The sequence below is a fragment of the Ornithorhynchus anatinus genome, chromosome X2, assembly GCF_004115215.2.
Source record: "Ornithorhynchus anatinus isolate Pmale09 chromosome X2, mOrnAna1.pri.v4, whole genome shotgun sequence".
NCBI classification, from domain to species: Eukaryota; Metazoa; Chordata; class Mammalia; order Monotremata; family Ornithorhynchidae; genus Ornithorhynchus; species Ornithorhynchus anatinus.
Window position 1 is genome coordinate 5,085,551 of NC_041750.1, and position 27,142 is coordinate 5,112,692.

Consider the following 27,142-nt stretch of genomic DNA (forward strand, 5'->3'; position numbering starts at 1 on the left):
TTTCCCTTTGGGTAAGCTGGGCTATTTCATTTGGGGCCCTCTTAAGCTTTAAGGTGCTACATTTAAAAGTTTCCTCCTTCCACCTCCCCTCGATGAATTTCCAAAAGAATAACGAAAACTGGCGCCCCGCCCCTCCCTCCAGTAAAAAAAAAAAGAAAAAAGTAAATTAAACATCTGCTGATGCCCCTCTGCATAGACTCTGTGCTGAGGTCATTTTACATTTCCACACAAATACATATTGTGATACACATTTAGGGCACCAAAGGAGAAAATTTTTTTACTACAGTTCTTTACCAGAATCTTAACACCATATCTGTATTTTCTAGTTAAATTTGTCTGGTTCACAATGTTCAGTAGAAAACCATTTTCTTTCATCAAATAATAACCCAAACTTGCTTTCTTGGTCTAGCACCAAACAGTTTTCCAAATTCCAATGACAAGATGAATGACTTGACAAAATGTTACAGACAGTGCCGTTCTGACATCGTACTTTGACAAGCTATTTAAATCCAACACCTTCCCAAAATACATCCACTAGAATACTAGAGTTTTCAAAATGACTTAACATAAGAAGTTCTTGAGGTGCAAAAGACATTGTTAGCAGAGCTGAAATTTAAATGGTCTGAATGCTCCATTTTTGCAATACCCTACAGCTACTCAGTATATCGACGTATCCAACCGATACAAATGGGGGAAAAAATCGGTGCTCTTTTCCAGTGAGCAATGGAGACACATTACAGAATACTGAACCAGTTTTTCTTTATCTCATGATCCCCTCCACCAAAAATGATCACTGATCTCACTTTGCTAATCACAAGGGATAAAGCTTTCTAAAGACCTTCACAAGACACCTGAGGAATGAAGGCATGGAGTGGCTTGTATTGGCAGAATGGCTCCTTTCTTAGGCCTTTTCAAAAAAGCAAATTGCCACCATAACATAAAAAAACAGACTGGCAGTTAATCTGGACACCACAATCTGTAACCCAAGAAATAGGATGACCCTAGATTAATACTCTAGGATTCATTTGAGTTCACCACTAATTTCAGATGGGGAAAAAAGTCTGTCCGCAACCTTACCTTGAAAAATAAGAGACTTAAAAAGTGGATTTTCAGCACTGGCACTGGATAGGTGGATATAAAAATCTCTATATCAGGTCCCACTGTTAGAAATAAGCGGAAGGGAGACTTAATTTTGATGAACTACAGTTTCCACAGAGTGCCGCTGGTTTTAAGTGTGAAAATTAATGAAAAGTGAAAATATGGAAATCGAGGCAGAATTTTGAAAAAATGGGACATGGATGAGATTGTGGGTTAGCAGAAATTCATTTTTAGCATGTCACCGTGTCCAAAATTCGAATCTTCCCAGAGCTAAAAGAATTTAGAAGAGAATCTAAAGTAGGGCCTCTGCAAATGCTTTGGTTTGATAATGAAGAACATACAAGTTTATATGTATGTATGTATTAAGATATTTTAACTCAGCCAAAATATCAGAGAGCCCCATAAAGACAAAATTGAGTCGTGCATCAAAACAAATTTAAATATTTCGACGCCCCGAGAGCCAAATACATTTGGTGACGCACGCTCTAATGAACGCTGGTATTTATGTGGCTTGAGAAAGTTTCCTCAAAGCACAATCTGGAAAGACACGTGATCTCTGAATCCTAAGAGAGGAGAATCCGGGAAAGTGAACCTACCAAATAGAGCATCGCAATCTTCTGAACTCAGATGTGGCCAATTCAGACGTTGGCCAGATAGAACCCCTCCCCGACACTGGCTACTGTGGTCACCAGGACCTGTTATTTTGCGGTCATCTACTGGAACTGCTCACCTGAAATAAGCTCAAACGAAAGGGTTCGCGACTGGCCTTAGTTGCCACTGTGTTTTTTTCTAGACTTTGCTTTCATTCTACAACATTAAGCGGGCAATCGTATTACAACTGAGTAAGAGCACAGGCATTGCGTTACTAGGACATGCAGGACATGGAATTTCTCTACTCGGTTTCCATTAACTTACAAGCGATTCAGGCCCAAAGGAAGCAAGAGTCCTTTTCCAACTTTAAGTCTGCAATGTCTAACGGATCATCGACAACCTTCTAGGGGTCCTGTCAAGGCGTCGAGGCTGCTGTCCGTGTCGGATGCCAACGTCTGCTCTGTTGACATGGATGAAATGTCATTGATAGAGGATGACTGGGACGGGGTGGTGTTGCTATTCACTGCTGCATCTGTGCTAAGTAAACCAGAGGTAATCAAATCTGAGGCACGGCAATGCTTTCAACAACAAGGATTATCATGATTACTGACATTTCCATTCCTTTCCACCAGGTCCTTAGTCCCCAGGGGAAGGATACACTTCTTCTGGCCCGTGGTGATTAGTCCAACTTTTTCAATTTTTTTTTATACAAAGTTTCTCATTTCCTTAAACCCAGAGTAATACTAAGTATAAGAGAGTAAATACCCATTTTCTCACTTGGAGTGCCCAATGTGTGCTTTCATTCTTTCTCTCACCGCTCCACTCATTCTTACAACCCACCTCCCCCTCCTCACCTACCCCAGGTGAAAACAAACACAACTCACTACATCATTGCATCCCGTGTCTTTTCCCTTACTCATTTCTCTGACTTTGAAAATGTGAACTGTACGGTGCATCCACTTTGGCTAATATAATCTGGTTTCCAGGGGGGCAGCGAGAAAAGATGCAGAATTATTTTAAAGGTTATTATTTTCGGACTCCCAATGAATTAACCCATTTGGGGTGTTTGCACCCCAAATGACTATGGCTGCCCTCTTCTCCAGTGAAGAGGCCAAGGAGACATCAGGTGTAGCCAATTCCAAAGGAGCCGAAGGACCCGCAGCTGAGTAGGAGGCAGCTGGGGGGAGGTCATTCGGATAAGACCTTCCTCATTTTAGCAGCTCTGCCCCCCGCCCCCAGGAGCCCCAGAGTGAGGCAGTCAAATAGGAGTGGGGGAGGAAACTGCCTTCCAACGTCACTTCGCCTGCTGACCGGAAGCTGTGCTCCATCTTGTAGGGTCTAGGTTTCTCACCTTTGCTGTGCGAGATAAAATTAAAAGGGGAAAAAAAAAAGCTCTCTTGGGAAAGTTAATCTCCCGACTCACTCTCCCTAGGGCGTGGCTTCTCTCCAAACAGTTCGGTTGCTGGAACTTGGACTCCCCTGCCCTATAACAAGATTTTCACTTTCTTGGAAAAAGGTGATTAGCTAATCCTTCGTGATCTGTAACTGGCACAAAACACACTGCAGCCGGTCTTTATAAAAGAGAAAAAAAGTGCATAGAAAACTGGTGAGCTGATAACTAACCTGAAGATTGATCTTTTACCACACCATTCTTGCTTCTTTCTTCCCAGTCCATTACTTCTTTGTATATTAATTCTTGAAGAGAGGGGAAGATATTTCCGAGATCAATTTCTCACCCTTTATAAGAGGTCTTTGAAGCTTCAGAAATTTCAAGAAAGGTAATCTCATTCCAAACCGATGCAGTTAACTACCTTTTGAAGAAGCATGCTGAGCTGAGGGAATGAATATCAGACTTCTTGGGTTGTCCTAAAGAGCTAATGGGGGCTCAGAATTAATCAACAGTATTTACTGAGTGCTTACTATGTGCAGAGCACTCTGTTACGCTCTTGGGAGAGGACAATACAACAGAATTGGTAGACACGATCCCTGCCCACAATTAATTTACAATCTAGACATTAAAATAAATTATGGCTAGGTATCTAAGGGGTTGTGGGGCTCAGGATGGGGTGAATATTAAGTGGTTAAGGGGCAAGATCCAAGTGCATGAGTGACGCAGAAGAGGAAGTAGGGGAAATGAGGGCTAAGTCAGGGAGAGCCTCATAGAGGAGATCTGATTTTAATACAACTTTGAAGGTGGGGAGAGGGGTGGTCTGTCAGATATAAAGTCGGGGAGAGTTACAGACCAGAGGGTGAATGTGGGCAAGAGGTCAGCGCCGATAATAATAATAATAATAATGTTGGTATTTGTTAAGCGCTTACTATGTGCAGAGCACTGTTCTAAGCGCTGGGGTAGACACAGGGGAATCAGGTTGTCCCACGTGGGGCTCACAGTCTTCATCCCCATTTTACAGATGAGGGAACTGAGGCACAGAGAAGTTAAGTGACTTGCCCACAGTCACACAGCTGACAAGCGGCAGAGCTGGGATTCGAACTCACAAGCCCTGACTCCAAAGCCCGTGCTCTTTCCACTGCGCCACGCTGCCGAGATAGATAAGATCGAGCTACAGGGAGTAGGTTGGTGACAGAGGAGCGAGGTGGGTGCGGTGGGTTGTAGTGGGAGAGCTGATTGAGTGCGTTCAAGTCAATGGTAGACTTTCTGTTTGATGCACAGATGGATGGGCAAACACTGGAAGTTCTTGAGGAGTGGGGAGAGATGAAATAAATGTTTTTTTAGAAAAATGATCTGGGTAGCAGAGTGAAGTAAGGACTGGATTGGGGAGAGACAGGGGCAGGGAGGTAGGCAAAGACACTGAAGTAAAGGTCAAGGCAAGATGTGATAAGGGCTTGGATTGCCACAGCGGCAGTTTGGATGGAGAGGAAAGGCTGGATTTTAGGGATGCTGTGAGGGTAGAACTGACAGGATTTGGAGACAGACTGAATAGGTGGGTTGGAGAGAGATGAGTTAAGGGTAGTGCCACAGTTAGAGGCTTGTGAGACAAGGAGAATAGTGTTGTGGTCTATAGTGATGGGAAAGACAGGGGTAGGGCAGGGTTTGGGAGGGAAGATAGTTCTGTTTAGAACATGTGAAGTTTGAGGTGTGGGCAAAAGCAAAACACCTGGCACTTATCTCCTAGGGTGAGGGTGCAGGGGGCCACTCCTCGGAGTGGGCCAGCCATGGTGCTTTTAGGGCATGTCAGTCAGAATAACTAAATAGAACCAAGGGACTACCCAAGAGATTCCCGGCGGCTCCTTCTCCACCCTGGGGCAGTTGAAAGGGGTCGAATGGAGCATGGTGATTCCAACCGAAGGGGCCAACTTTGTGGGCACCAGTCACTGCTCGGGAAACCGCCCTCTGGGTCAGGCTTGGCACCCTCACCCTGCAGCACTTCGACAGTCTACTGAGCTGCTCGAATGGGGCCCTGAGGTCAGAGGCAGGAGCTCTCTGTTCACTGGGCCCCCTGAGTCACCCTTCGTTGGTCCCTGAGCTTCTCCTTACCTGGGTTGTTGACAGGAACTCTGGAGAGAAAAATGCATAGCGGAGCCAAAAAACCTAACATACAAGTAATAATGGTATAATTATGGTACTCGTTAAGTGCTTATTATTTGCCAAGCACTTTTATAAGCGCTAGGGTACATACAAGTTCATCAGTTTGGAAATAGGTTCACACTTTTAATCCCCATTTTACAGATGAGGTAACTGAGACCCAGAAAAATGAAGTGATTTGCCCAAGGTCACAGAGCAGACATGTGGCAGAGCCGGGAAGAGAAGCCAGGGCCTTCAAACACCCAGGCTCATGCTTTATCCACTATGCCATGCCGCTTCTCAAATCCAAAATGTGCCAATTAATCAGTCGACTGATGGTATTTAGTGAGCATTTACTGTGGGCGAGGCGCTTTACTAAGCGCTTGGGAAAGTCCAACACAAAGCAGTGTGTCATGACAAGAACTTTGGAAGCTGAAAAACGATCAGTCTCTAACGGATATACTTGAAGCAATGAGAAAATAAGGTTGTGCTCTCGGGTGAGGATTTAGAACCACTCCAAATAAACTGAATTTTCAATGGGATTGTATAATGAAGTGGTCAAATTATCAGTCATCACAGCCGTGGAAAAATTCGATCGGCATGTGCGTCTTGATAAAAAAAAAAAGCGGGGGGGCATTCCTAGTTAACCAAAATAACCTCTTCCAGTCGTTACCTTTCCATTCTTCAATAGCATGCTCTCTTTCCTCCAACTGGGCATCATAGATTTGAGGTGGTGGCTAAAAATGGAAAGGGAAAAGCTGTCAAATACTACCAAAGCGAAAATACATGAATAAACTAGTGAAAAATAAAAAGGAGAAATGGGAGAGTCACTCTATTTAAGGGGCCCATCTTCACACATTATTAAACATATTTTTGCGATGAATTCCTCTTCAGTTTGGAATGAGAACAATCTTATCGAGTAGAAAACTGAGGGCATTCTTTGATCTGAGACTCTAGAAAAATCAAAGAAACCCTCATAACAAACATCATGATGGGCAGGGATGTGTGGCTCTTCTGGGAATAAACGTGTCTCTTCAAAGCATTTACTCAGGTCACACCTCCTCCAAGAGGCCTTCCCCAATTAAGCCCTCTTTCCCCCAGTTCGTTTTCCTGCATCTTTTCTGCACTTCAATCTGTGCCCTTTGTTCTGTAAGCTCATCTCTAGACCATAAGTTCATTTTGGGCATGGAATGTGTCTGTTATATTGTTATGTTGTACTCTCCCAACCGCTTAGAACGGTGCCCTGCATGCAGTAAGTGCTCAATAAATGACTGCTCGATTTGGACACTTGATATCTGCCCCAATAGCAACTCCACAGCACTTATGTACACATCTTTAAATTACATATTATAAACTACTTATTTATTCATATTAATGTCTGTCTCCCCTTCTAGACTGCAAGCTCATTATGGGCAGGTAACGTGTCTTCTAATCCTGTTGTATTGGCTTCTCCCAAATGCTTAGTACAGTGCTCTGCACATAGTAAGTGCTCAATAAATATGACTGATCGACTGAACAAGGATGACCACCCACGGATAAGGCACCACGACAGCGACACCAGAAAGGGAAAGTTATAGCCAAGCACACTGAAGACATACTTACTGCTTCTGCTTCTGCAGGGTCATACCAGACTGTTATATATGGATGCCGTAAGGCTTCGTCTACAGAGATTCGCTTGTCGGGATCTATTACTAACATTTTGGATAACAAATCTCTAGCTTGACTGGCTAGAAAGAGAAAGAGGAGATGTGTCAACGTGAACAGAGTTATAAAGTGTATGGCTCTTTTTTACTTAGGAAATAAAATTAGGACACATGCTGTCAAGTTGGCTATGGCAGCATAGATGGGAAAAGTTATATGGGAACTCAGATGACAAGATGTCCCAGGTGGGAATCTTTGCTTTGGAAGAAATTTCTAGCAGCAGGGCCCGGACTGGTTAAATGTTCGTTAAAAGGGCAGGGGCCATGAAAACCTTCTCAAACTTCATTCGTTCATTCAATCATATTTACTTAGCGCTTACTGTGTGCAAAGCACTGTGCTCAGTGCTCGAAAAGAGAAAAAAGTTACTGGGTCCTACTGGCTTCTTTCTCAATTCTGCCTCCAGGGGAGGAGATCAGGAGAGGGGATCAGATAAGTGGGAATGGCAGTCTTTCCGCCAGAGGTGTGGCCGAGGTGTGGCCGAGGTCGGGGAACACGGAGCTGTGGAGGCCCATGGAATTACAACCACATTCCAGCTCTGCCACTTGTCTGCTGTGTGACCCTGGACAAGTCACTTAATTTCTCTGTGCCTCAGTTACCTCATCTGTAAAATGGGGAGTAAGACTGTAAGCCCCACTTGGGACAACCTGATTACTTTGTATCTACCCCAGCACTTAGAAAAGAGCTTGGCACAAAGTAAGCGCTTAACAAATACCATCATTATTATTATTCTACTTCTGCTGCTTCCCTCAGAGGAGCAGACTGTAAGCTCTTCTGCTAGGCTTTTATCTCCTCGAGGGCAGTAATCATGTCTACCAACTCTATTGGATTCTCCAAAGCACTCAGTACAGTGTGCTGCCCACAGAAGACTAAGCTCCATGATGGTCGGGATCGTGTCTACTAACTCTACTGTACTTTCCCAATTGCCCAATTCAGTGCTCTGCACACAGTAGGCTGTAAGCTCCTTCAGGGCAGGGACCCTGTCTACTAACTTTACTGTTCTCTCTCAGGCACTCAGTACAGCACTCTGGATGCAGTAGACTGTGAGCTCCTTAAGGATAAGGATCATTTCTACCAATTACAGTACTCCCCCAGGTGCTAAATACAATGTTCTGCACACAGTAAGAGCTCAATAAATGCCCCTAATTAACTGTGACAATCCTGGCCAGAACTCCCATAGCTACGTGGACCTGCTGTCTATCCTCCTTGGCAATTAAAACACTGAATCATCCCATTTCTGGGCTAAAACTAGTGGAAAGAATATGGAACTAGTCCTCTGGAGCCCTGGGTTCTAATCCCTGTCTCTCCACTTGCCTGCTGTGTGACCCTGGGTGAATCACTTAACTTCTTTGGGCCTCGGTTCCCTCATGCATAAAAACAGGGATTAAAATTCTAGAGACCCCTCCCACCTCCCATCCATCTTAGAATGCAAGGTTTCTGTGGGACAGGGATCGTATCCAATCTACTGCTCTTCCCCAGGGTTCAGCACATAGTACTTGGTTCCTAGTACGTGTTTAATATCACTAATGCTTTTGAAAGGAACATAAAATGCCTCAGAACCCACCAAATATTTGGGAAATAAAACATGTATCTGCATTAGGGAAGCAATTTATACAAAGGATGAAAAGACCTCTTACTTTTCAATTTGTCTCTTTCCGATTCTGATGGGAATATCCAATCTGGGAAAAGCTCTTCAAATTTGATACCAGGATATTTGGGTCTGTTTTCTACATAATTCCTCACAGTAGGCTGTAGCTTCTTCATGAAGTCGGTTGATGGTGTCCCTAATTGTTCAATAACTTTATTCCACTGATCAATATCTATAGGGTCTCTTTAGGAAAACGTAACTGAAAAGATTTACAACCACGAAATACAAAGCGGCACCTTTCATTCAGAAGAGTGCTGAAATCAACTCAAGTATGATGACCAGTTAATTTAACTATAGACCTTCCCTCCCCTCCACCTGCTGTTTCCCAAATAGTAATATTTGGGAACTACTGTCCATCCCCAAAGATTTGGATTTACAGTTTTTCATGCTGCTTGTGACTAAAAAAATAAATGTACAGTGCAGGCTCGCACTCATGATGCTACATTCAAAGAGGCTTGTCGCTTTGCAAAGAGGCCAATAGGCTTGAAGTGATCAATACACACACTCTACAAGGCTGTAGAGGGAAAATATCAGCATCCACAAGGGCTAAAAGCAACTCTTGTGATCCAGCAACTGAACCAAAAAAAGTATCTGGTTTCTAGCTGCTGGTCCCTGCCCTAAGTTTAGGGATCAGCATAGATAGAGCGGAGTTTATTTAAGCACTTATTTAAGACTGTCAGTGCCACATGGACAACCTGATGGTCTTGTATCTTTCCCAGTGCTTAATACAGTACTTAAAACAGAGTAAGCGCTTAAATCCTATTATTATTCTTTATGCTTTTATAAACACAATGGCTCCACTAGAAGCCTTACCATCATTCACATTAATATAAAAACCTTCCCTCTCTGGCACTTAGCGTCAAGCCCTCCTCGACAAACCACATAGATTAATCCATCAAAGCCTGAGAGCTGTAACTTCGTATTTGGCAAGAATGGCACTTGCTCTGAGATTTAACTTTAAATTGGATGAAATTTTTCCTTATGAGGGTTTACTTAGAGACTCAAGGCAAATTTTTTCAAGGTCTGGAACGGAAGAATTGGGGTTGAGAGGGTAGTGCTAAATTTGGCTGAACAATTAATTTCTCCAAACACTTAGCACTTAATGGGCAAATGCTCAGCCCCTATTTGCCATAAAGACCACAGTAGATACACAGCTGGATGATGAACATAAATGATAAAACCAAGCAGATCAAATATCCTTCTCTAGCTACGCACCTAGTACGAAAGTTCTTTAACTTGAAAATGGCTGATGATATGCAGTGATTTTATCTACTATACGTAGCTCTTCCAAATAAAAAAAAAAATCAGTTAGTTTTTTTTAGCATACAGGTTAAAAGTTGTCATCCGGAAAACATAAAACTATAAAAATCAAAATGATGTTAACCCAGTGAGCACAAAATAATAGACCCACAAGACTAGGGGACTGTAAAAACATGGAACATAATTAGCAATGCTTAAGCATTCATAAACCGCAATATAACTATTATGCGCATGCAATGAGTAAAGATATAGTGGAAAATGTGTTAGGATGAAAAGACATATAATGAAAATAATGAACGGCAGAGGAATAATAAAAGAAAAAATATTTTCTAACTTGCTCGCTTTATGCTACCAAATATTTAGTAATATGAACAGCTGCCATATTATTTAACTTTTATAATGTGTGATCCCTACTATTTATGGTATGCCATACCAGGAAGCAATTTTAGGTACAACAAAAAACCAAACTGGATGGATCTGGGTGACCTTTTTTCTATTAAAAATGCTAGGTAGAGTAGCACTATATAGATGCACTCCAACAAATCTTTCAAAAAATTTTGTTTAGAAATTTCTGTTTAGATTTTAAGCCATGAAAAAGTTGTAAACCCACAGATAATGTTAACAAATCGGGTTAGTAAAACACTGCAAGCCCAGCATACTTTTGCTGTGTTTTTAAATGGTGAACTTAGCCTGGCAGAATTACTTGATAGAGATACACAACTTTTTTTCCCAACACTTGAAGCTACTGAACTTCCCCAATCCTCCAAAAACAAACACCTCCCCACAAAAGACCTAAACATTTTCATTAGCTATTTTAAGGTTATTTATATTCCAATTAAATATAATCACTTCATCACATTAAGCTCCTGGCCATTTGCAGCCAAATTAAGGACTGTCACGTGATAAAACTTGGCAATTGGGTAAAGCGCGGCTTCTTCGGCAAACGTGGGAATCAGACCATTCAGAACCCATACTCAAGAAGAAGTTTCCTTTCTGAGCTCTCATGCTGCAGATAATAAAGCAAATCATTTTGGCCTCGGGAAGTTTGGACAGGGCGGCTGGGGGGTGGGTCAAGGATGACTGGGGAAGGATACGATCAGTGCCTTGGAATATCACACAACCTTTCACCAGTTCTCCCATGATGCACCCCACTGACCAGATATCAACTGAAAATAAAATGAAATGATAAAATTATGAAGTGTCATGAACAAAATAAAGGGGGGGGGGGGGAAGGGAGAGAATTCCAGCATCTACACTAGACACATAAACATGGAAAAACAAACAAATTGCAGATAGAAATGAGCTTTTTGTCTGTTACCCACTTTTTTTTCCCTTCAAGCTTTCAATTTGACAGAGCCAATGTAGACAATATTATCTGCTTCTGTTAAAGTGTGCGGGTGCTTCTCTGCTTCGGTCTAAAACTTTGCTAATTATTTACACGACATCAATTTCCTTTCTATTTTTCCAAGTCACTGTGAAGGATACAGTCTCTTCCTGGAAACAGGACTTTATGGAGGACCATTTCTGCCATAATGCACCCAACAGACCAGATATCCACTACCAACCATTAGGTGCAATGAGAACATAGATAAAAGAATTAGCCGAAAAACAGTCCCACAACGACCTCCCAAAGAGCACCATTTGAAAAACTCACTTCCCGCGCCCCGACACGACGGCTTTAATTTGAGTTTATTCGGACACTTCCGTTGGACAGTTCTCCGCTCTTAATGTAATTCCACCCGATCAAATGGGCAGTATTTCCAATGGTCCTCCAGGAGGGGTTCAATCAGCAGGGGTCTCTCTTATGAATGGGAACTTATTCTGATTCCCCTCCCCACCCCAGCCCCGGAGCCCTACAACCATAGCGCAGGAGAGAGAAAGACAGACGGACAGAGAGAGAATGTGTGTGTGTGTGTGTGTGTGTGTTTTGTGGGGCGTCCGCATATTGAAAAGAAAGCAGGGAAACCAGAGGATTGGAGCAGAAAGCTGCTGCCAATCTCTCTTCTCTAGCCTTCCTTTCTTCAAGGATTTTCACCTCCCCCATGAATCTTTGCTCTCTGTGGGAAGTGACTTTCTGCTACCAGCCAAATGTCAGAAACTGCATCTCTGCTCCTGGAATGGACGAAGGGGGAATGTATCTGTTGTCTGCCAGTGGAAAGAACAAGCTCCTCTTATGTTATTTAGTCATGAAGACATGGTAGGAACCCAAAATGTCTTTGTTTCCCTTTCAAATAGCTTACGACTGAAGAAGAGGACAAGAGCCTTCCCTAGAGGGCTCAGCATGAATGGCTTCACCGGGGAACTTTCCCAATTTAAAAGTTAGTTATTTCAAATGCTTCCAGGAAAAATGAATTGTTTTCAATTCTACAGATTGACTCTAGGGTCGAAACGATTTGTCTTTCTTACCATTTAGATCAGTTAAAATACGGTTCTCTTCATTGCTCCATGAACCATCCACTAATTCTAAGAATGGATTTCTGTACATATCGTGCTCTTACCATTTTCTTTGTAACCCATTCCAAGGATAACTTCTGGTGCTCGGTAATATCTTGTTACTACATATGGAGTCATCATAAAATTCGTACACGCTGTCCTGGCCAAGCCAAAATCAAGGATCTTGAGAGTGCAGTCTGATTTTACTACTATGTTGCTGGGTTTTAAATCCTGGAGAATAAATGGCTTCAATTAATAAAATCAAAACCACTAAATGGAAAAATGGCTTTACAACAAAATCGTACTGAGACCCCAGTTTCTGACAAAAACCGATTAGCCATTCTCATGTCTGAAAAGGAGGGAAGTAAAAGGAGGAGAAGGCTCTTATTAGTAACTGTAATAATAATACTATTACTAATAATAATTACATAGTGGCTAAGTGGCAGATACAGGATTAGAACTCGGGTCCTCTGGCTCTGAGGCCCGGGTTCTTTCCACTGGCCCCCACTGCTTCTCAGAAATGGGAGGACTGGCATAAACGACCAGTGAAGGCCCACTCTATCAGGAGAAGGCGGAGGTTGCCCTCCGACTCAGCCCACTCTCCAGCCCCTCGGAGCTTTTACGTTAATCCCTCGCACCAGCTGTCGTTGGTTACCACAAAGCTGGGGCTTAAAACTGAAGGATCTCGGAACCAGACCAGTAGACCAGTACATCAGTTGGGTAGTGGCTCATCTGGCTCCTCTGTACTTTGGGCTGCCTCAACTCAAGTTACAGGGTGACAACTTAAGAGCCATCACGTGGGATCTAGATGCTATGACATTGTTGCATGCCAAAAAGTGTCACAACTTGGCCATACCAGATTTACAGCATCATAATCATTGGTAAAAAATGAACTGGGCAAGGGGAGGGTTTTGAATGGGGAGGGGAAGTTACATGCTTCTTTTTGAGGTTACATTTTGTAAACTCTAGATTGCAAGCTTGTCGTGGGCAGGGAACATGTCTGCCAACTCTCCTAAGCGCTTAGTACAGTGCTCGGCATCCAGTGGGTGCTCAATAAATGACTGATGGTACCCACTGTAAGCTAAATTTCATAGTAATGATGTCTCTCCCATGTAACACTTGGTGGCAGCACTAGATTTCATTTTCAAGGAAAAGAAATTCATCTCTGCTGCAGAAAGAGGAAAAAAAATGGATCTGAATCCAAAAGTGAGGAAGAAGGCTGTAAAACTGCCAACTTTTTGCACAAATGATATTAACTCTTTACTATTTAGTGTTCTTGAATAAGTAGTTAAGTCTAGTTCCTAGACACTTGAAGTTCATTACGGGCAGGGAATGTGACTGCCAATTCTGCAGTACTGTTCTCTCCCAAATGCTTAAAACAGTGCTCTACACACAGTAAGCGCTCAATAAATATGACTGATTGATGGCTAATAACTTGAAGAGAGTACAAAACAGTCAAGGAGGCTCTCTTGTTACAGAACAAGAGTCATGCTCCTGCTCTTATTATTGTTCCCTCATTAATTCTTAGTCCAGGGAGGCCTCTTGAAACTAAAGGTTCCAGTTGCGATACAAGCGCTTAAGAATACATTCCAAAAATACCGTGGAACCTTTATTTTCTGCACCTTTCAAGATCAAGTACGTACCATCCAAAAAATGCTGACCCATATCAATCGGCTCTAATACCGTACAGGATACAGTTAGCCCAAGAGTTTGGAGTTCCCATAGGCCTGGAGAGGGGTTAGATGCTAGCAAAAAGACACCGGACTTTGCTGACTAAACCACAACCACTTGGGGGGGGGGGGGGGCCCGCCGGGGGGAGGTAAAAAAAAAATTGAATACATCACCACCACTTACTCTGTGGATGATCCCGGCTGAATGGAGATGTTTAATTCCACAAAGCATCTGATAAAGAAGGTAAGACATTCTTTCATGGTCCAATTCCATATGAATAACCTGGCACAAGTTAGCATCCATCAATTCCATAACCAAATACCTACCAAATAAGAAATCAAAAGGCTTTTAAGACACATGTTCATGAAAAGGATCTCACAGTTTAGACATGGATAATCAAATTGGAACCTCTATAATCCAGTGTTCCAGTTACTTATCCGTGGAATCAACTGAAATAAAAACATCTCACTTTAGCAGCAAGTTCTAGAACAGTGATCACATTCTACAATCTCTTTGAAAAGAAGTAAATGTATAAACAAGATATATGTGCAATATTATTCTAAGACCACAATTAACTATCTGTTTCTACCAGCTATATATATATGGTATACTCTCCCAAGAGCTTAGTACAGTACTCCACAAACACTAAGAGCTCAATAAGTAAGACTGATTGATTGCCACATTTAAGTTGGGCACTTCTGGCTTACTGACAGATTACTTACACTCATAAATACAGAAAAAAGTTAGAAATGACTCATTTAATATAGACAATTGACACCACTACTTGTTGGCACAGTGTGGGCAGTGCTATTTATATAAGATTTAACACTTGCAGAGGAAGTGTAATTTAATGCTACATTAAGAAACCAATAGGCTTAAGGCCACTGTGGACAGTGTACGGTACTTGATTTAGCTAAAAGAGAGCTAGCTGATATTAATGCTTGGTTACTAGTTCAATCCATCATCAGTGTGTACTGAGTGCCTACTCTCCACAGAACACTGTACTAAGCACTAGGGAGGACACAGTCAAGTCAGGAGCCAGCCATGCAGTGGGGCATGGACACTAAAGAAGCTAAAGGCGGGAGAAGCAGCAGGTCTTAGTGGAAAGAGCCCAGACCTGGGAGACAATCAGAGGACCCGGGTGCTAATCCCGGTTTGGCCAAATGCTTGCTGTGTGACCTTGGGCACTTCTCTGTGCCTCTGTTCTTCCTCCTACTTAGACTATGAGCCCCTTGCAGGACAGGGACTGTGTCCAACCTAATTAACTTGTATCTATCCCAGTGCTTAGAACAGTGTTTGATACATAGAAAATGCTTAACCAATACCTTAAAAAAAAAGAGGAAGGAATGGGGCATATAAGATATGTACCTAAGGGCTACCGAGAAATGTACTTAAGTATCCTCTAGACCAGGCTCGCTGTGGGCAGGGAAGTATCTACCAGCTCTGTTATCTCTCCCAATCACTTACTAAGTGCTCTGTAGACAATAAGCACTCAAATACCACTGATGATGAAGAGTGTGGAGGTGGGCACTGGGAGATAGAAAATGGCAAGGTAAGAGATTAACTGTGTCTACCAACTCTGTTGTATTGTACTTTCCCAAGTGCTTAGTACAGTGCTCTGCACATAGTGAGTGCTCAATGAATCCCACTGACGGATCTGGTGAGGAGGTCGTTGGCGACCTCAGAGAGTGCTGCCTCGCGGTGTGAAGGGGGTGAAACCAGATTCCAGGGGTTCAAGAGAACTGGAAGGAAGTGGAAGAGCGGGCACAGGCTCTCAACTGGGATCTTACTGCAGCTCCCAGTAGGGCTGTTGATTGAGAAGAATAATTTTTACTGGTGGCATGATGAAGGTATGTCTGGGAGTGCATGGAGGGGGAGGCTGTATCAGATGAGGTGGAGTCTGGGGGTATTCCCTGGGGCTGAAGAAAGCAGGCACCTTGGACAGAAGCGACTAGCAAGCCACCTTAAATTAGAGAAGGGGTGGGGCCCAGGCTGGAAGGATCAGAGTGGGGGATTCCTGCCTGCCACACAGATGGTGGGGGCGAGTGGAGTCTTCCAAGGAGGAGGTCCCCTGGTCAGCATCTCGGGGGACAGTGCCCTCCCCGCCTATTGGAGAAAAATGAAGCCCAGAACGGGCAAAGGGCTGGCGAATACAGTCGGCGGGCAAGGAGCCCAGCTGCCCAGAGGGAGGGAGAACTGGCTCCCTCACCCGAGACGAGGTCTCCATGTGGCAGCCCCTCGGGCCGATGTAAATCCAGAACATTCTACGGGCTGGGCAGATACCACCTATTTCAGCTCGACTCCACAGCCGGGAGTGCATTTATGGACAGCTGGTAGTCGTGGTTTCACAAAAGGATTTCCTCTTCTCCCACTCCCTTCTCCATCGCCCTGACTTCCTCCCTTTATTCATCTCCCCACACCAGCCCCACAGCACTTAGGGACATATCTGTAATTTATTTATATTTATTTATACTGTAAGTTCCTTGTGGGCAGGGAATGTATCTGTTTATTGTTGTATTGTACTCTCCCAAGTACAGTGCTCTGCACACAATAAGCGCTCAATAAATATGATTGAATAAATGAATCAGTCTTATTACTGACTTATGGGTCAGGCTTATTACTGACATGTACTTTGGTGTTCTCTCAAAGACAGGATGGCTTCCTCACCTACGGCTAGATTATTTCTTTTGACTATAGAGGGGTGTGGGGGACAATCTAAGGAGCTTTCTAGACCTCACAACCGGGAGTCTGACTCGATGGTGACATGGGAAAAGACTCTTCTTTGTTCAACTCGACTCCCCTCTTACTTTCAAAATGGCTGCAGACATGAATTTGTCCCTGCCTTGTTTCAAGAGAAAATGAAAGAAAGTACAATACTTACACATCTTGAAATTCTTCTAGAGATTTTTGTGGTGTGAATACATTCAACAAACTAATTATCTGTAAAAAGAACAACAAATTGTACTTGTGTACAATGTCACATTTAGCTTTGGTAATCACAAATGTCAATGTAATGAGAAAAGCTCTTATGTTGGAAAACACCAACAAGATTGAATACTGCTTTTGAGTATTAAAACATTCCGGTGGAGACATTTTATAGCATTCAAATTAAAAGAAAATACTAAAATTCTCCCCTGAATCACATTCGTTCTCAAGAAACATGTCACTAAAAGTTTTGTTTTGTTTTTTTTACTAGCCTAAGATTCTAGAAACACGTAACAGAGGTTTAGACATCAAATCGAAGCCTAACATTCCTCCAAGATTTGAGACTAAAACAAGGTGAGTCTAAGGGGTTTTTCTGGCTATTTATACAGTAAGATGCTAATTCCAATTTTAAATGGAGAACCGTTTGTTTAAAAAAAAAATCCTTCTTAAACAATATCAGCCTAATGCTGATAATGTAAATCTTCCAATATGCCTAAACTATCTGTCTTTCAAAATGTCAAATTAAAATCACCAATTAGGGTCACGAAAAAAACACCTTTGCCCACTCCACAAGAACAAAGGATTCCTGTTTATACAACTGGATGCTGTTTTCAGTTAGTTAATCCACAATGACAATAGGGCCTAGTTACCAGAAAAGGCTCCAACAAGACAGAAAGGAGCAGTTATTTAGATCTTTAACGTTGTAACCTTCCGAAAAATACAGTCGGTCATATTCACTTAGACTGGGAGCTCCATGTGGACCAGGGACTGTGTCCAACCTGATGATCTTGTCTCTTTCCCAGTGCTTACTTAGTACGGTGCTTGGCACATAGTAAGTCCTTAATAATAAGAACAATAATAATAATATTCCAGGTGTGCCAGAGAGTTTCTTCTCTCTTGGCTGCCGTACCCCAGGTACCTCTCTCCCTCAGCTTCCCCTGACATCTACTGGACACCCTTGGGAGTGTCATTTTTGGGTCCTCAGTGGTTACTGGCATTAAATTACACAACTGTACTCTCCCGAGTGCTTAGTAAAGTGCTCTGCAAACAGAAAGTGCTCAATAAAAACCACTGATTGATCAATTCATTATAAAAAAATGGGAGGCAAAAATGAGGCCATCCTCAAAGTTTTCCAGGCATCATTTAAATACTGATAGTTAATTTTTTCTAGATACTCATGAGAGACAGTGGAGAGGATTAGCTTTTACTTTTTCCAATTTGCCCCATGTATTTCTGAGAAATAAAGCATACGACTCTAGATAACCCTTTAGTGTGACTCAATTCTGTGAATTGTTAAGCTAGGTTTATCATTTCGTTCTCCCCAACAAGTTGATTTGCTCCTCTCAGTTCAATAAGAGCACCACATAAATAGAACTTCTGTGATTTTGCTATTTTGGTTATGAAGGACAAAAAAAAAAAACAACTTACATTTTTATGATTGACACATTTTAACAGAACAAGTTCTCGATAAGCTCTCTTGGCATGAGTTTGATTCTGAAAGGGACGACTCAGTTTCTTTACCGCTACATTGATTCCAAGGACGGTATCAAATGCAGCACTGTAATTGGGAAAATACAACAAACATTCAGGTCAGATCTGCCCCAGGGAATGCCACACATTTCGGTCAAGCTTAGGCTGCTTTGTCTTTTTCAAGGGCAACAAAGCTAAGGAAACCTCCTGGGCTCTTTTTGGTTAGACTTATGGAAACCCAACACAAAGGGCTCGAAAGTCTTCCCTACCATTGCACGATTAGGCTCGTGGTGAGATTCTGAATGAGAACGCCACACAGCTTGAGGTGGTTTGTCTCACTTTTATCAAACAGTGTGGCCTAGTGGAAAGACCCCGGGCCTGGGCGACAGAGGATTTGGGTTCTAATCCCAGTCACTGTTGTGTGACCTTGAGCAAGTCACTCATCCTCGATGGGCCTCGGTTACTTCATCTGTCAAATGGGGATTCAATATGTTCTCCTTCCTACTTAGACTGGGACCCCCAAGTGGGACAGGGACTGTGTCTGACCTGATTAACCTGGATTTACCCCAGAGCTAAGTACAGTGCTTGGAACATAGTAACAAATACCACTGTTATTATCTTCCAATTTAGTCTGGTTAGCCTCACACACTTGATGGGGCGGGAATCTTAAGGTTTCACTTGGGCACATTCAGTTTACCCTGCAAGTTTTTGATCAAATACTGTTGGGGAATTGAACCTTCTTCCAACAACGGGGATGATCCCGATGGAACACAATTCAGTGTCGGAAGACACAGTTGTGCGCATGTGTCAGGCATTGGTCAAACTGGGCATATTCCACTGCAAATTTTTCTCAATGGTGGCTAATACAGGCATAAAACCTGTGTGCTGTAGGACCATCGACTTCGTACAGTTAGGCATGTGGAATTACCACAGAGCAGTGGATATTCTTTTCACAACAAAATCCAGGTTATTTTGTATTTTAAGATAACACTTTAATCCTTTAGCCACTAAAAATTCAAAAAAATAAAAAAATAAAGGCTCCAACTTCATCTGGGAAAATGAAGATTCCGTGTGACTTTGGGCAAGTCGCTTATCTGCTCTCTCAGTTTTCTCTTCTGTAAAATGGGGATTCAAAATCTGTTTTTACCTTCTGCTTAGACTGGGAGCCTCATGTGGGCCAGGGACTGTGTTTGATTCTAGGGCTTAGTACAGAGCTCAGCATACAGTGAACACTGAGAGCTCGCTGTGGGGAGGGAATGTGTCTACCACCTCTGTTACAGTGAACTCTCCCAAGTGCTCAGTACAAGTGTCTGCGCACAGTAAGCACTCAAATACCACTGATTAACAAATATGGCAGTTATCATTATTATTAAGGGAACCAAATGAGAGTAATTGGGAAAGAAAGAGAAGACAGCATTTCCATCCACTCCACACATTTTTCAGAAGTGAAAGAGGGGAGAATACACATAGAGGACAGTCACTTGTAAGAGAAGCAATGTGGTTTAGTGGAAAGAACACGGGCTTGGGAGTCAGAGGACAGGTTCTAAACCTGGTTCTGCCACTTGTCTCCTGTGTGACCTTGGGCAAGTGACTTAACTTCTCTGTGCCTCAGTTACCTCATCTGTAAAATGGGGATTCAGACTGTAAGCGCCACATAAAACCACCTGATTACCTTGTATCTAACCAGGGCTTAGAACAGTGCTCGGCACATGTAAGCCCTTAAAAAATACCATAATTATTATTGTTATTATCCTCTCAAGTGAGCACTTTTATTTAGGGATAGAGACTAAATCAGGAACTTCTTAGCTCACTTCCCACTCATTTGTTTTCTTGTTTTCATTCTTATTCCCTTTTGGACATTTCTGCCACATTCACTGGACATTTGACAAGATTAAGTGACACATTTTTACCTCCCCTGTTGCCTCCAAGATGATCACCATGGGCCCGATTTTTCAGAGCGGCAGGGTTGGCTTCCTCCGCAGGGTGGGAACGAATGACCGCTCCACCCACAACTACATCAGCACCAGGTAAGAACGTTTACGGGGTCACGTCGTCTTTGTAGCCCGTCAACGGAGACCTTTAAGGTGCCGCACCTAATTCTCAGTGTCTTCGATCTTGTTTGGCGGTATCTGGGGAAATCCACCCCTTTGCTGGGACCATCCCGTGTTAGATTTACAAGCAACATAATCCCTGAGCCTGAAAGAGCTTTCTCTTTTGGAAGGGTCAGCAGCTTTAAGGCATACATAAGCAAGGAGGTAGCTTTTGTTTACTCTATTACCATCGAGGCACCACAAAACGACTGAGGGGCTGGCAAAAAGAACAACCTTTTCACTGCTGGTGAGGAACCAGAAAAGCAGGAATGAGAAAGTTACAGCAATCGCTCTGTGCCAAAGCCCTAATTAACCTTTCGGCAGTCAGCCTGAAAATTAACGACTACCAAAATGGCTAGACACTGCACAGAACTGTTGGATTAAACCAAGAATCACCACCATCCTGTTTCAACAACTTGAACATATCTTCGGTATCGTTTCAGAGAAAGTGGGGAGACTGGGATCATAGCGAAAGGAAAAGGAAAACAAAACAAAACCGTCTATTAAACCAAGGATAAACTGTGTGTCATATATAAACGTTGACATTACCGCAGTTGTTCTAATCAGAGAGATTGATTTTTCCTCTAGACTATAAGCTCAGGATGGGCAGGAAACGTGCCTGCTAATTCTGGTGCATTATACTCTCCCAAGCACTTAGTTCACTGTTCCATGCAAGGTAAGTGCTCAATAAATGCCATTGATTGATTTCAAATAACTTCCACTGAAGTTGTGTATTAGTCAAACCCCCGGGTTTATAAATCCACACAACAGCTGGCTCAATTCCAGGATGCAGCCGTCCTGAGCCAGAAGAATAGTAGAAGGGTCATAGTGATTTGGGAGGACCTGAGAAATTCCTTTCAGGAACGGGGTGGAGATGAGCATGCTGATTTATGCTTCTAACAGTTGAGGTCACAAACGGAAACTCTCTAAGGCCAAGAAAGTTGTATTCCCCACCATCACACCCTTCTAGCCCCGGTGCAAAGTTCTGCACAGAGTGGGTGACTCCAGTCAGGTGACTGACATGTAAGAGGATCCCAGAGGAAAGAGTATGGGACTGAGAGTCTATCAAGTAGTGGTATTTATTGAGCACTTACTGCGTGCAGAGCACTGTACTAAGGGTCAGGAGACCTGGGTTCTAGTATTAGCCCACAAGTTTCGCTCCTCTAATCCCAACCTATTTGTTGTGCCTCTATCTTGTCCAACTTGCCGCTGACCCCTTGACCGCATCCTCTGTCGGATATGGAACTCTCTCCCCCTTCAGGTCAACAAATCCACTACTCTCCCCACCTTCAAGGCCCTCCTAAAATCACATCTCCTCCAAGAGGTCTTCCCAGACTGAGCTCTCAGTTCCTCCATAAGCCTCCCTTTCTCGGGTCACCTACACACCCTCATCCTTATCAGCACCCGTAATGCACTCTGATCCTCACCCCAGCCCCACAGCATTTATGGACGTATCCTTATACTCTACTACTTCCCTTATCTATACTTGATTTTAATGTCTGTCTCCTCCGGTACACTGTAAGCTCCTTGCGGGCAGGAATCGTACCTACCCACTCTATTTGTATTATACTCTCCCAAGCAGTTGGTACAGTAATCGCTAAGTAAATACCACTGATTGATTGGTTGCTCGATGCTAGCCTTTAAGGGGTGTTGGGTTTGAAGCTAGTGAGCCCAGGCAAAGATGATGGTCGGGAGGTAAAGGGAGAGTTTAAAGAGAGGAGAACTACTAAACCCCACATCCCCCTGGGGCTCCACCCCGGCTTCCAGGCTCATGTCTCGTGGGTCGGGGCGGACCTCCAGACAATGTGTCCTTTGGCCCTGCCCCAGAAGCAGACTCTCCAAGCTTGAGAGACTCTTGCTCCTTTTATTTCCTTTTGGAGAGGTGCATGGCCCAAGGGTCTGGAAGAATACAGAACTGCTCTACCCACTTTGCTTATTTCTAGTGCCACTGCCTCAGTGGATGAGGGAGTTGCTGGTGTTGGTGTGAAACTACCTTTGCTGTTGGTAAGTCCAGGCCCATTCACAGGATGCCAATTTAACATGAAACTCATCACTGTTTCTAGCAGCGTTCCCGCTCTATTACAAGAAGCCAAAGCTCAATGCCATACCAAAAATCACTTCTATTTACCTCAGCGCTTAGTATGGTGCTTGGCTCACAGTTCCCAAACAAGTACCATATGATATCACTATTCCCAAGTAATACAGCATCTGGAGGCCAGCTAGTTTTGCTGATATGTTCTTCTCCATCATCTGTCCTTCACGAAAATACTTAACTTTCATCTTTGCAATGGCTTGAGATCCTGGCTATCTGCCCATGCTAGCCTGCCCCAAGATCCTTCAGCAATGACACTGAAAGGGCTATTACATTAAATGCCTTTGAGATGATTTTCTCTCAAATCCCCCTGGACTGCAAATGACTTGGCTCAAAAGGAAAGCACCAGAAAATGCTTGGAATGTCGTTTCCCATTAAAAACATCTTAAGTGGCCACACATCTTGACCTGCAAGGATCACTCAGGATCTGAGCCCCTGACATCACTGTGATGATGGTCGAAGCTTCCGGCCGCCATGTTGGCCAAAGGGAGCTGTGGCCTCCTCCGGAAAGAGTCCTGTATTTCTTGAAAACCATCCCACTACTCTTTGCACTGCAGTCCACCTTTAGCCATTCTGACCCACCTTCCTTCTATTCCCTGAGGGAGAATGCTTCTTGGCACCTCAGTTTTCCTTCTCTCCTCTGACCAACATCAGACCTAATACACCTGAATAAATGGCGCCTCCCTAACAGCATGTGGAAGCTGGGCTGAATCGCATTTTGCTTATAAGTGGACTCAGAGACCGGCAATCTGGTTGAAATTCTGACAATCGACCAACGATCTGGGTTTCTGTTCCTCACCTGGATTTCAAGTAAAACCGAAACCAAAACTAGGGGAGGGGAGAGTTCTCTCCCGACTCAGTGGAGAAAAATCTCACCTCGGTTCTCTTGGACGGCAAGTGCGAGCACGCACGCACGCACGCATACACACACTCACACATACACATGCCCTTACCAAGAGAAGGGGAGCCTGGGAAATGATGGGGTGACGAGGGATTCAGGGAACTGCGGGTAGCTGTACTCTAGAAAACATTTGAAAGACTTTACCTTTAGCTGGCCCAGTGATGAGGTGGCCCAGCCGCTCGTTGCCTTTGCCACGTAAGAGACTAAGGTTCGGGATCGGGCCAGCGACTCTCACGATCTGGGCCAGTGGAGGCTGGACAGGTGGTTTGAGGCGGGGGCCGCCCGGCCCCCCACACGGCATATCCCTTCCTGGTTAAAATCCATGGAGTGATAATGACACTGACTTGCCTCGTTTCTGCCAGTTAACGGCAAAAGGCACTGCATGGAAGGCTCCTAGAAATGAACAGGAGTGATTGGGAATAAAAGGCGGGAGGGAGGAAAAGAAAAAGGTGGCCGGGATGAAGAAACGAGTGAAAACCCAAAATCGCTCACCATCTCATCGCCGTACCTTAAGCTCTAATGGAACAACTCTATGGGGTGTAGGGAGAAACAAACAAACAAAAAAAAAAACCTAAAAAACAAATGAGAGGAGGAAATTGGCTACCTGGTGTAATTTATATCGAGGTCTAAGGATTTAGTTTTGAATCCTGCAAATAATTTCACTGGTTAGAAACATAGCAAGAGACGGACTCAATTTAAGTCATAATCCTGTTGCAAAAACAACAAAAAACAGCAGGGTAATTACTTATTATTGATATCCATTTTTTTTTCCCAGAGGCTCAGTTTTCCCTTTCGTTAACCCCCCAAAACCCATTTTGACTAGGAAAATAGAGTGCTTACCAAACAATGCCCTGTGCTCCTGATCCTATTGGCTTCAATTGCTGGTAGCGTTTTAACACCGTGAAGGTTGAATCTGCCACTTGCACACTGTAAAACTGACTATCACATTTATTGTCACTCATGATGTATTGTCACGTGGTTTTCCAAGGACCTGCCACCAGCTGTCAAGCTCCTTAACACAAAAAAAATACATATATTCTTAAATAATACAGAACATTTTTTATGGTATTTGTTTAGCGCTATGTGCCACGCACTGTACTAAGCACTGGGATTGGACGCAGTCCCTATCCCACATGAGGTTTGTGGTCTTGATCCCAATTTTACAGATGAGGCAACTGAAGCCTTGTCCGAGGTCACACAGCAGACAAGTGGCTGTGCTGGGATTAGAACCCCAGGTCCTTCTGATTCCCAGACCTGTCCTCTTTCCACTTGGCCACACTGCTCTACTGAGTGCTTCCTTTGAGCATGGGACTGCACTAGGTACTTAGGAGGGCACGATATATCAGAGTTGGTAGACATGTTCCCAACCCACAATGAGCTTGCAATCTAGAGAGGGAGAGCAACATTAATATGAGGGTTTTGGAGGATCGTGGGATTCCTTAAACTTGCCCTGTATCAGTCTGACACTTGAAAGAACTGTTCCTACAGAATCCCTATTTTTTTTCTATCAATGATTTGCATTGAGCACTGTACTAAGCGCTTGGGATAGAGGAGTTGGTAGACACGTTCCCTGCCCACAAGTTTACAGCCTATTCTCAAATCACACTAATAATAATAATAATGACAATGATGGCATTTGTTAAGGGCTTACTACATGCCGGGCACTGTACTAAGCACTGGGGTAGATACAAGCTAATCAGATTGGACAGAGCCCATGTCCCAGTCTTAATCCTCATTTTACTGATGAGGTACCTGAGGTCCAAAGAAGTTCAGTGACTTGCCAAGGTCAAAGAGCAGACAACTGGTGGAGCCGGGATTTGAATCCAGGTCATTCTGACTCCCAGGTCCGTGCTCTATCCCCTAGGCCACGCTGCTTCTCATTCTTATCTCACAACTACCCCAGAACCCAGTACAGTGTTTGGCAACTAGTGCGCGTTTAACAAAGACCACAGTTGTAATTATCGTTATTAATAATGGTCACTAGCTCAAAATACAGGACTTTGTTCTGCCAATATTTATCCAAGCCCACCTTCTACTCCTCCCTTCAGCTCCTCCTTCCCTCAGCCAAGGGGCATTCAGCCTACCCTCTGGCAAATTCTGTGTGTTCAATTGTAACTAGTTCTGCTACAGCTCACGTCCTCCCTGCCTGTTTTGGCTAGAGTGCCGTTCATACATTAGGAACTGTTCTTCCGGTGCAAGCCTTCTAAGGGTTCCATTTGAGCTCATGTGAACAAGCGAGGGCTACCACATTTTTCTTACCACAAGGTTTCGCAGGGATGCAACAACCTTTGCGTTCTAGGAAAGCCAGGTCCACGGGTTCTCATAAAAATCCACACCGAAAGGTAAAGAGGAGAAGGGAGGTGCGTTAAATGTCTTTGAAGACTGGAGAGTGATTTCCTCCAGGGCTTGGGTGCACGGTAACTGCGTGACTAACAACATATGCTCGCCGCAGAGAAAAGTTACTGCATATAAATCAGGTCATTCTAAAGCATCTCATTTATTTTATTACCCAGAATGGACTCCTGGCTCATAGAAGCAGGAAATGATCGTTTAAGAGGGTTCCAGGAAAAGGCTGAAAACAGAAGACGGGCTTGGACGTACGTCTACCTGGCCCACCCTCGTTCATTTGTCAGCAACTCCTAGGAGACGTCACACATTCTATTCCCTCTCAAGAATGCTCGCCCCAACCCTTAATCAAAAACTTCTGTCCCTGCACCTGTCTAGGGCATTCTCGGTCTACCACCTGGGCTTTTTCTGTCTGTTGAAGATTCAGCTTCCTTAGACATCAGGTCAATCCTTGCTCTGCCCCGTGAGCTATGTGGCACACCCATCTTTGCTTCATATATACCTTGGCCCAAACCCTGGCTATTAAAAACACCACTTAATTTGGACATTTTCCTCTCCATTGCTGTTTGCCTTACTTGCATATAGCCAGTTCTCCATGAAAAAGAAAGTGCAGCCAGTTGCTTCCCATGAATATGGTTTCCCTCTCCCCAGGTGAATGTGCTGAAGATATCCCGATATGATCATAATAATAACTGTGGCATTTGTTAAGCGCTTATTAGGTGCCAGGCGTTGTACTAAGCACTGGGGTAGATACAGGCAAATCAGGTTGGACACAGTCCCTGTTCCAAAAGAGAGTCACAGTTTTAATCTCCATTTTAGATGGGGGCACTGAGACATAAAACAGTGAAGTGACTTCCTCACGGTCACACAGGAGACAAGTGCTGCAGCTGGAATTCGAACCCAGGTCCTTTTGACTCCCACACTCGGGTTCTATCCGCTAGGCCACACTGCTTCTCCAATATGGTGGTAAACAGCTTTGGCAAGACTGGCTGTCCATCTTGTTGCTTCTACTTCCTTTTACAGAGCACGGGCTGATGGAAATCAAACTTTCAGTTTGGGAATTTCAGCTCAGCTTCTCCAGATGGTCTCTCTCTGTCGAGTCGTGTCCGACCCCACATGGGCCGGCGACTGGACCCAGCACTTGGCATAGAGTAAGCTCTTAACCAAGACTACAACTGCTATTCTAATCACTGCTCACATCAGGAACAGCGTCAAATTCCACTGAGCCAAATGCTTTCTTGGAACCGGATGCAGTGTTCTGGGCGTACTTGCCCCATGTCTCGTGTTTATAAACAAACCGCAGTGCGTTACAAGTTACGGTTTCAAACAAAAGCCCCAGTACTTCCATTCTGGCTGACAAAAGCCGAGTTCCATCTCGGAGTATGGGATTGTGCTC

At 43.7% G+C, this 27,142-nt stretch overlaps 1 protein-coding gene across 4 annotated transcripts in view; it reads right to left on the reverse strand.

Moving 5' to 3' along the window:
• Positions 1-250: 250 nt before the first annotated feature.
• The window catches only part of MAPK9 (mitogen-activated protein kinase 9), a 31,391-nt gene continuing 4,499 nt past the window's right edge, over positions 251-27,142 (reverse strand). Inside the window, exons 2-12 of one of the 4 annotated variants that reach the window (XM_029052767.2) lie at positions 24,241-24,412; positions 18,276-18,405; positions 16,804-16,862; positions 14,106-14,244; positions 12,317-12,482; positions 11,304-11,375; positions 8,548-8,730; positions 6,815-6,939; positions 5,886-5,949; positions 3,313-3,384; positions 251-2,221 (exon numbers count right to left, since the gene is read on the reverse strand). In XM_029052767.2, coding sequence (XP_028908600.1) covers positions 2,079-2,221; positions 3,313-3,384; positions 5,886-5,949; positions 6,815-6,939; positions 8,548-8,730; positions 11,304-11,375; positions 12,317-12,482; positions 14,106-14,244; positions 16,804-16,862; positions 18,276-18,405; positions 24,241-24,362 — 1,275 coding nt within the window. In that variant the 5' untranslated portion in view covers positions 24,363-24,412 and the 3' untranslated portion in view covers positions 251-2,078. Of the gene's footprint in view, positions 2,227-3,312; positions 3,385-5,885; positions 5,950-6,814; positions 6,940-8,547; positions 8,731-10,912; positions 10,985-11,303; positions 11,376-12,316; positions 12,483-14,105; positions 14,245-16,803; positions 16,863-18,275; positions 18,406-24,240; positions 24,413-27,142 lie in introns of those variants that run through there. The other 3 variants (XM_029052766.2, XM_029052768.2, XM_029052770.2) reach the window with 3 other exon arrangements.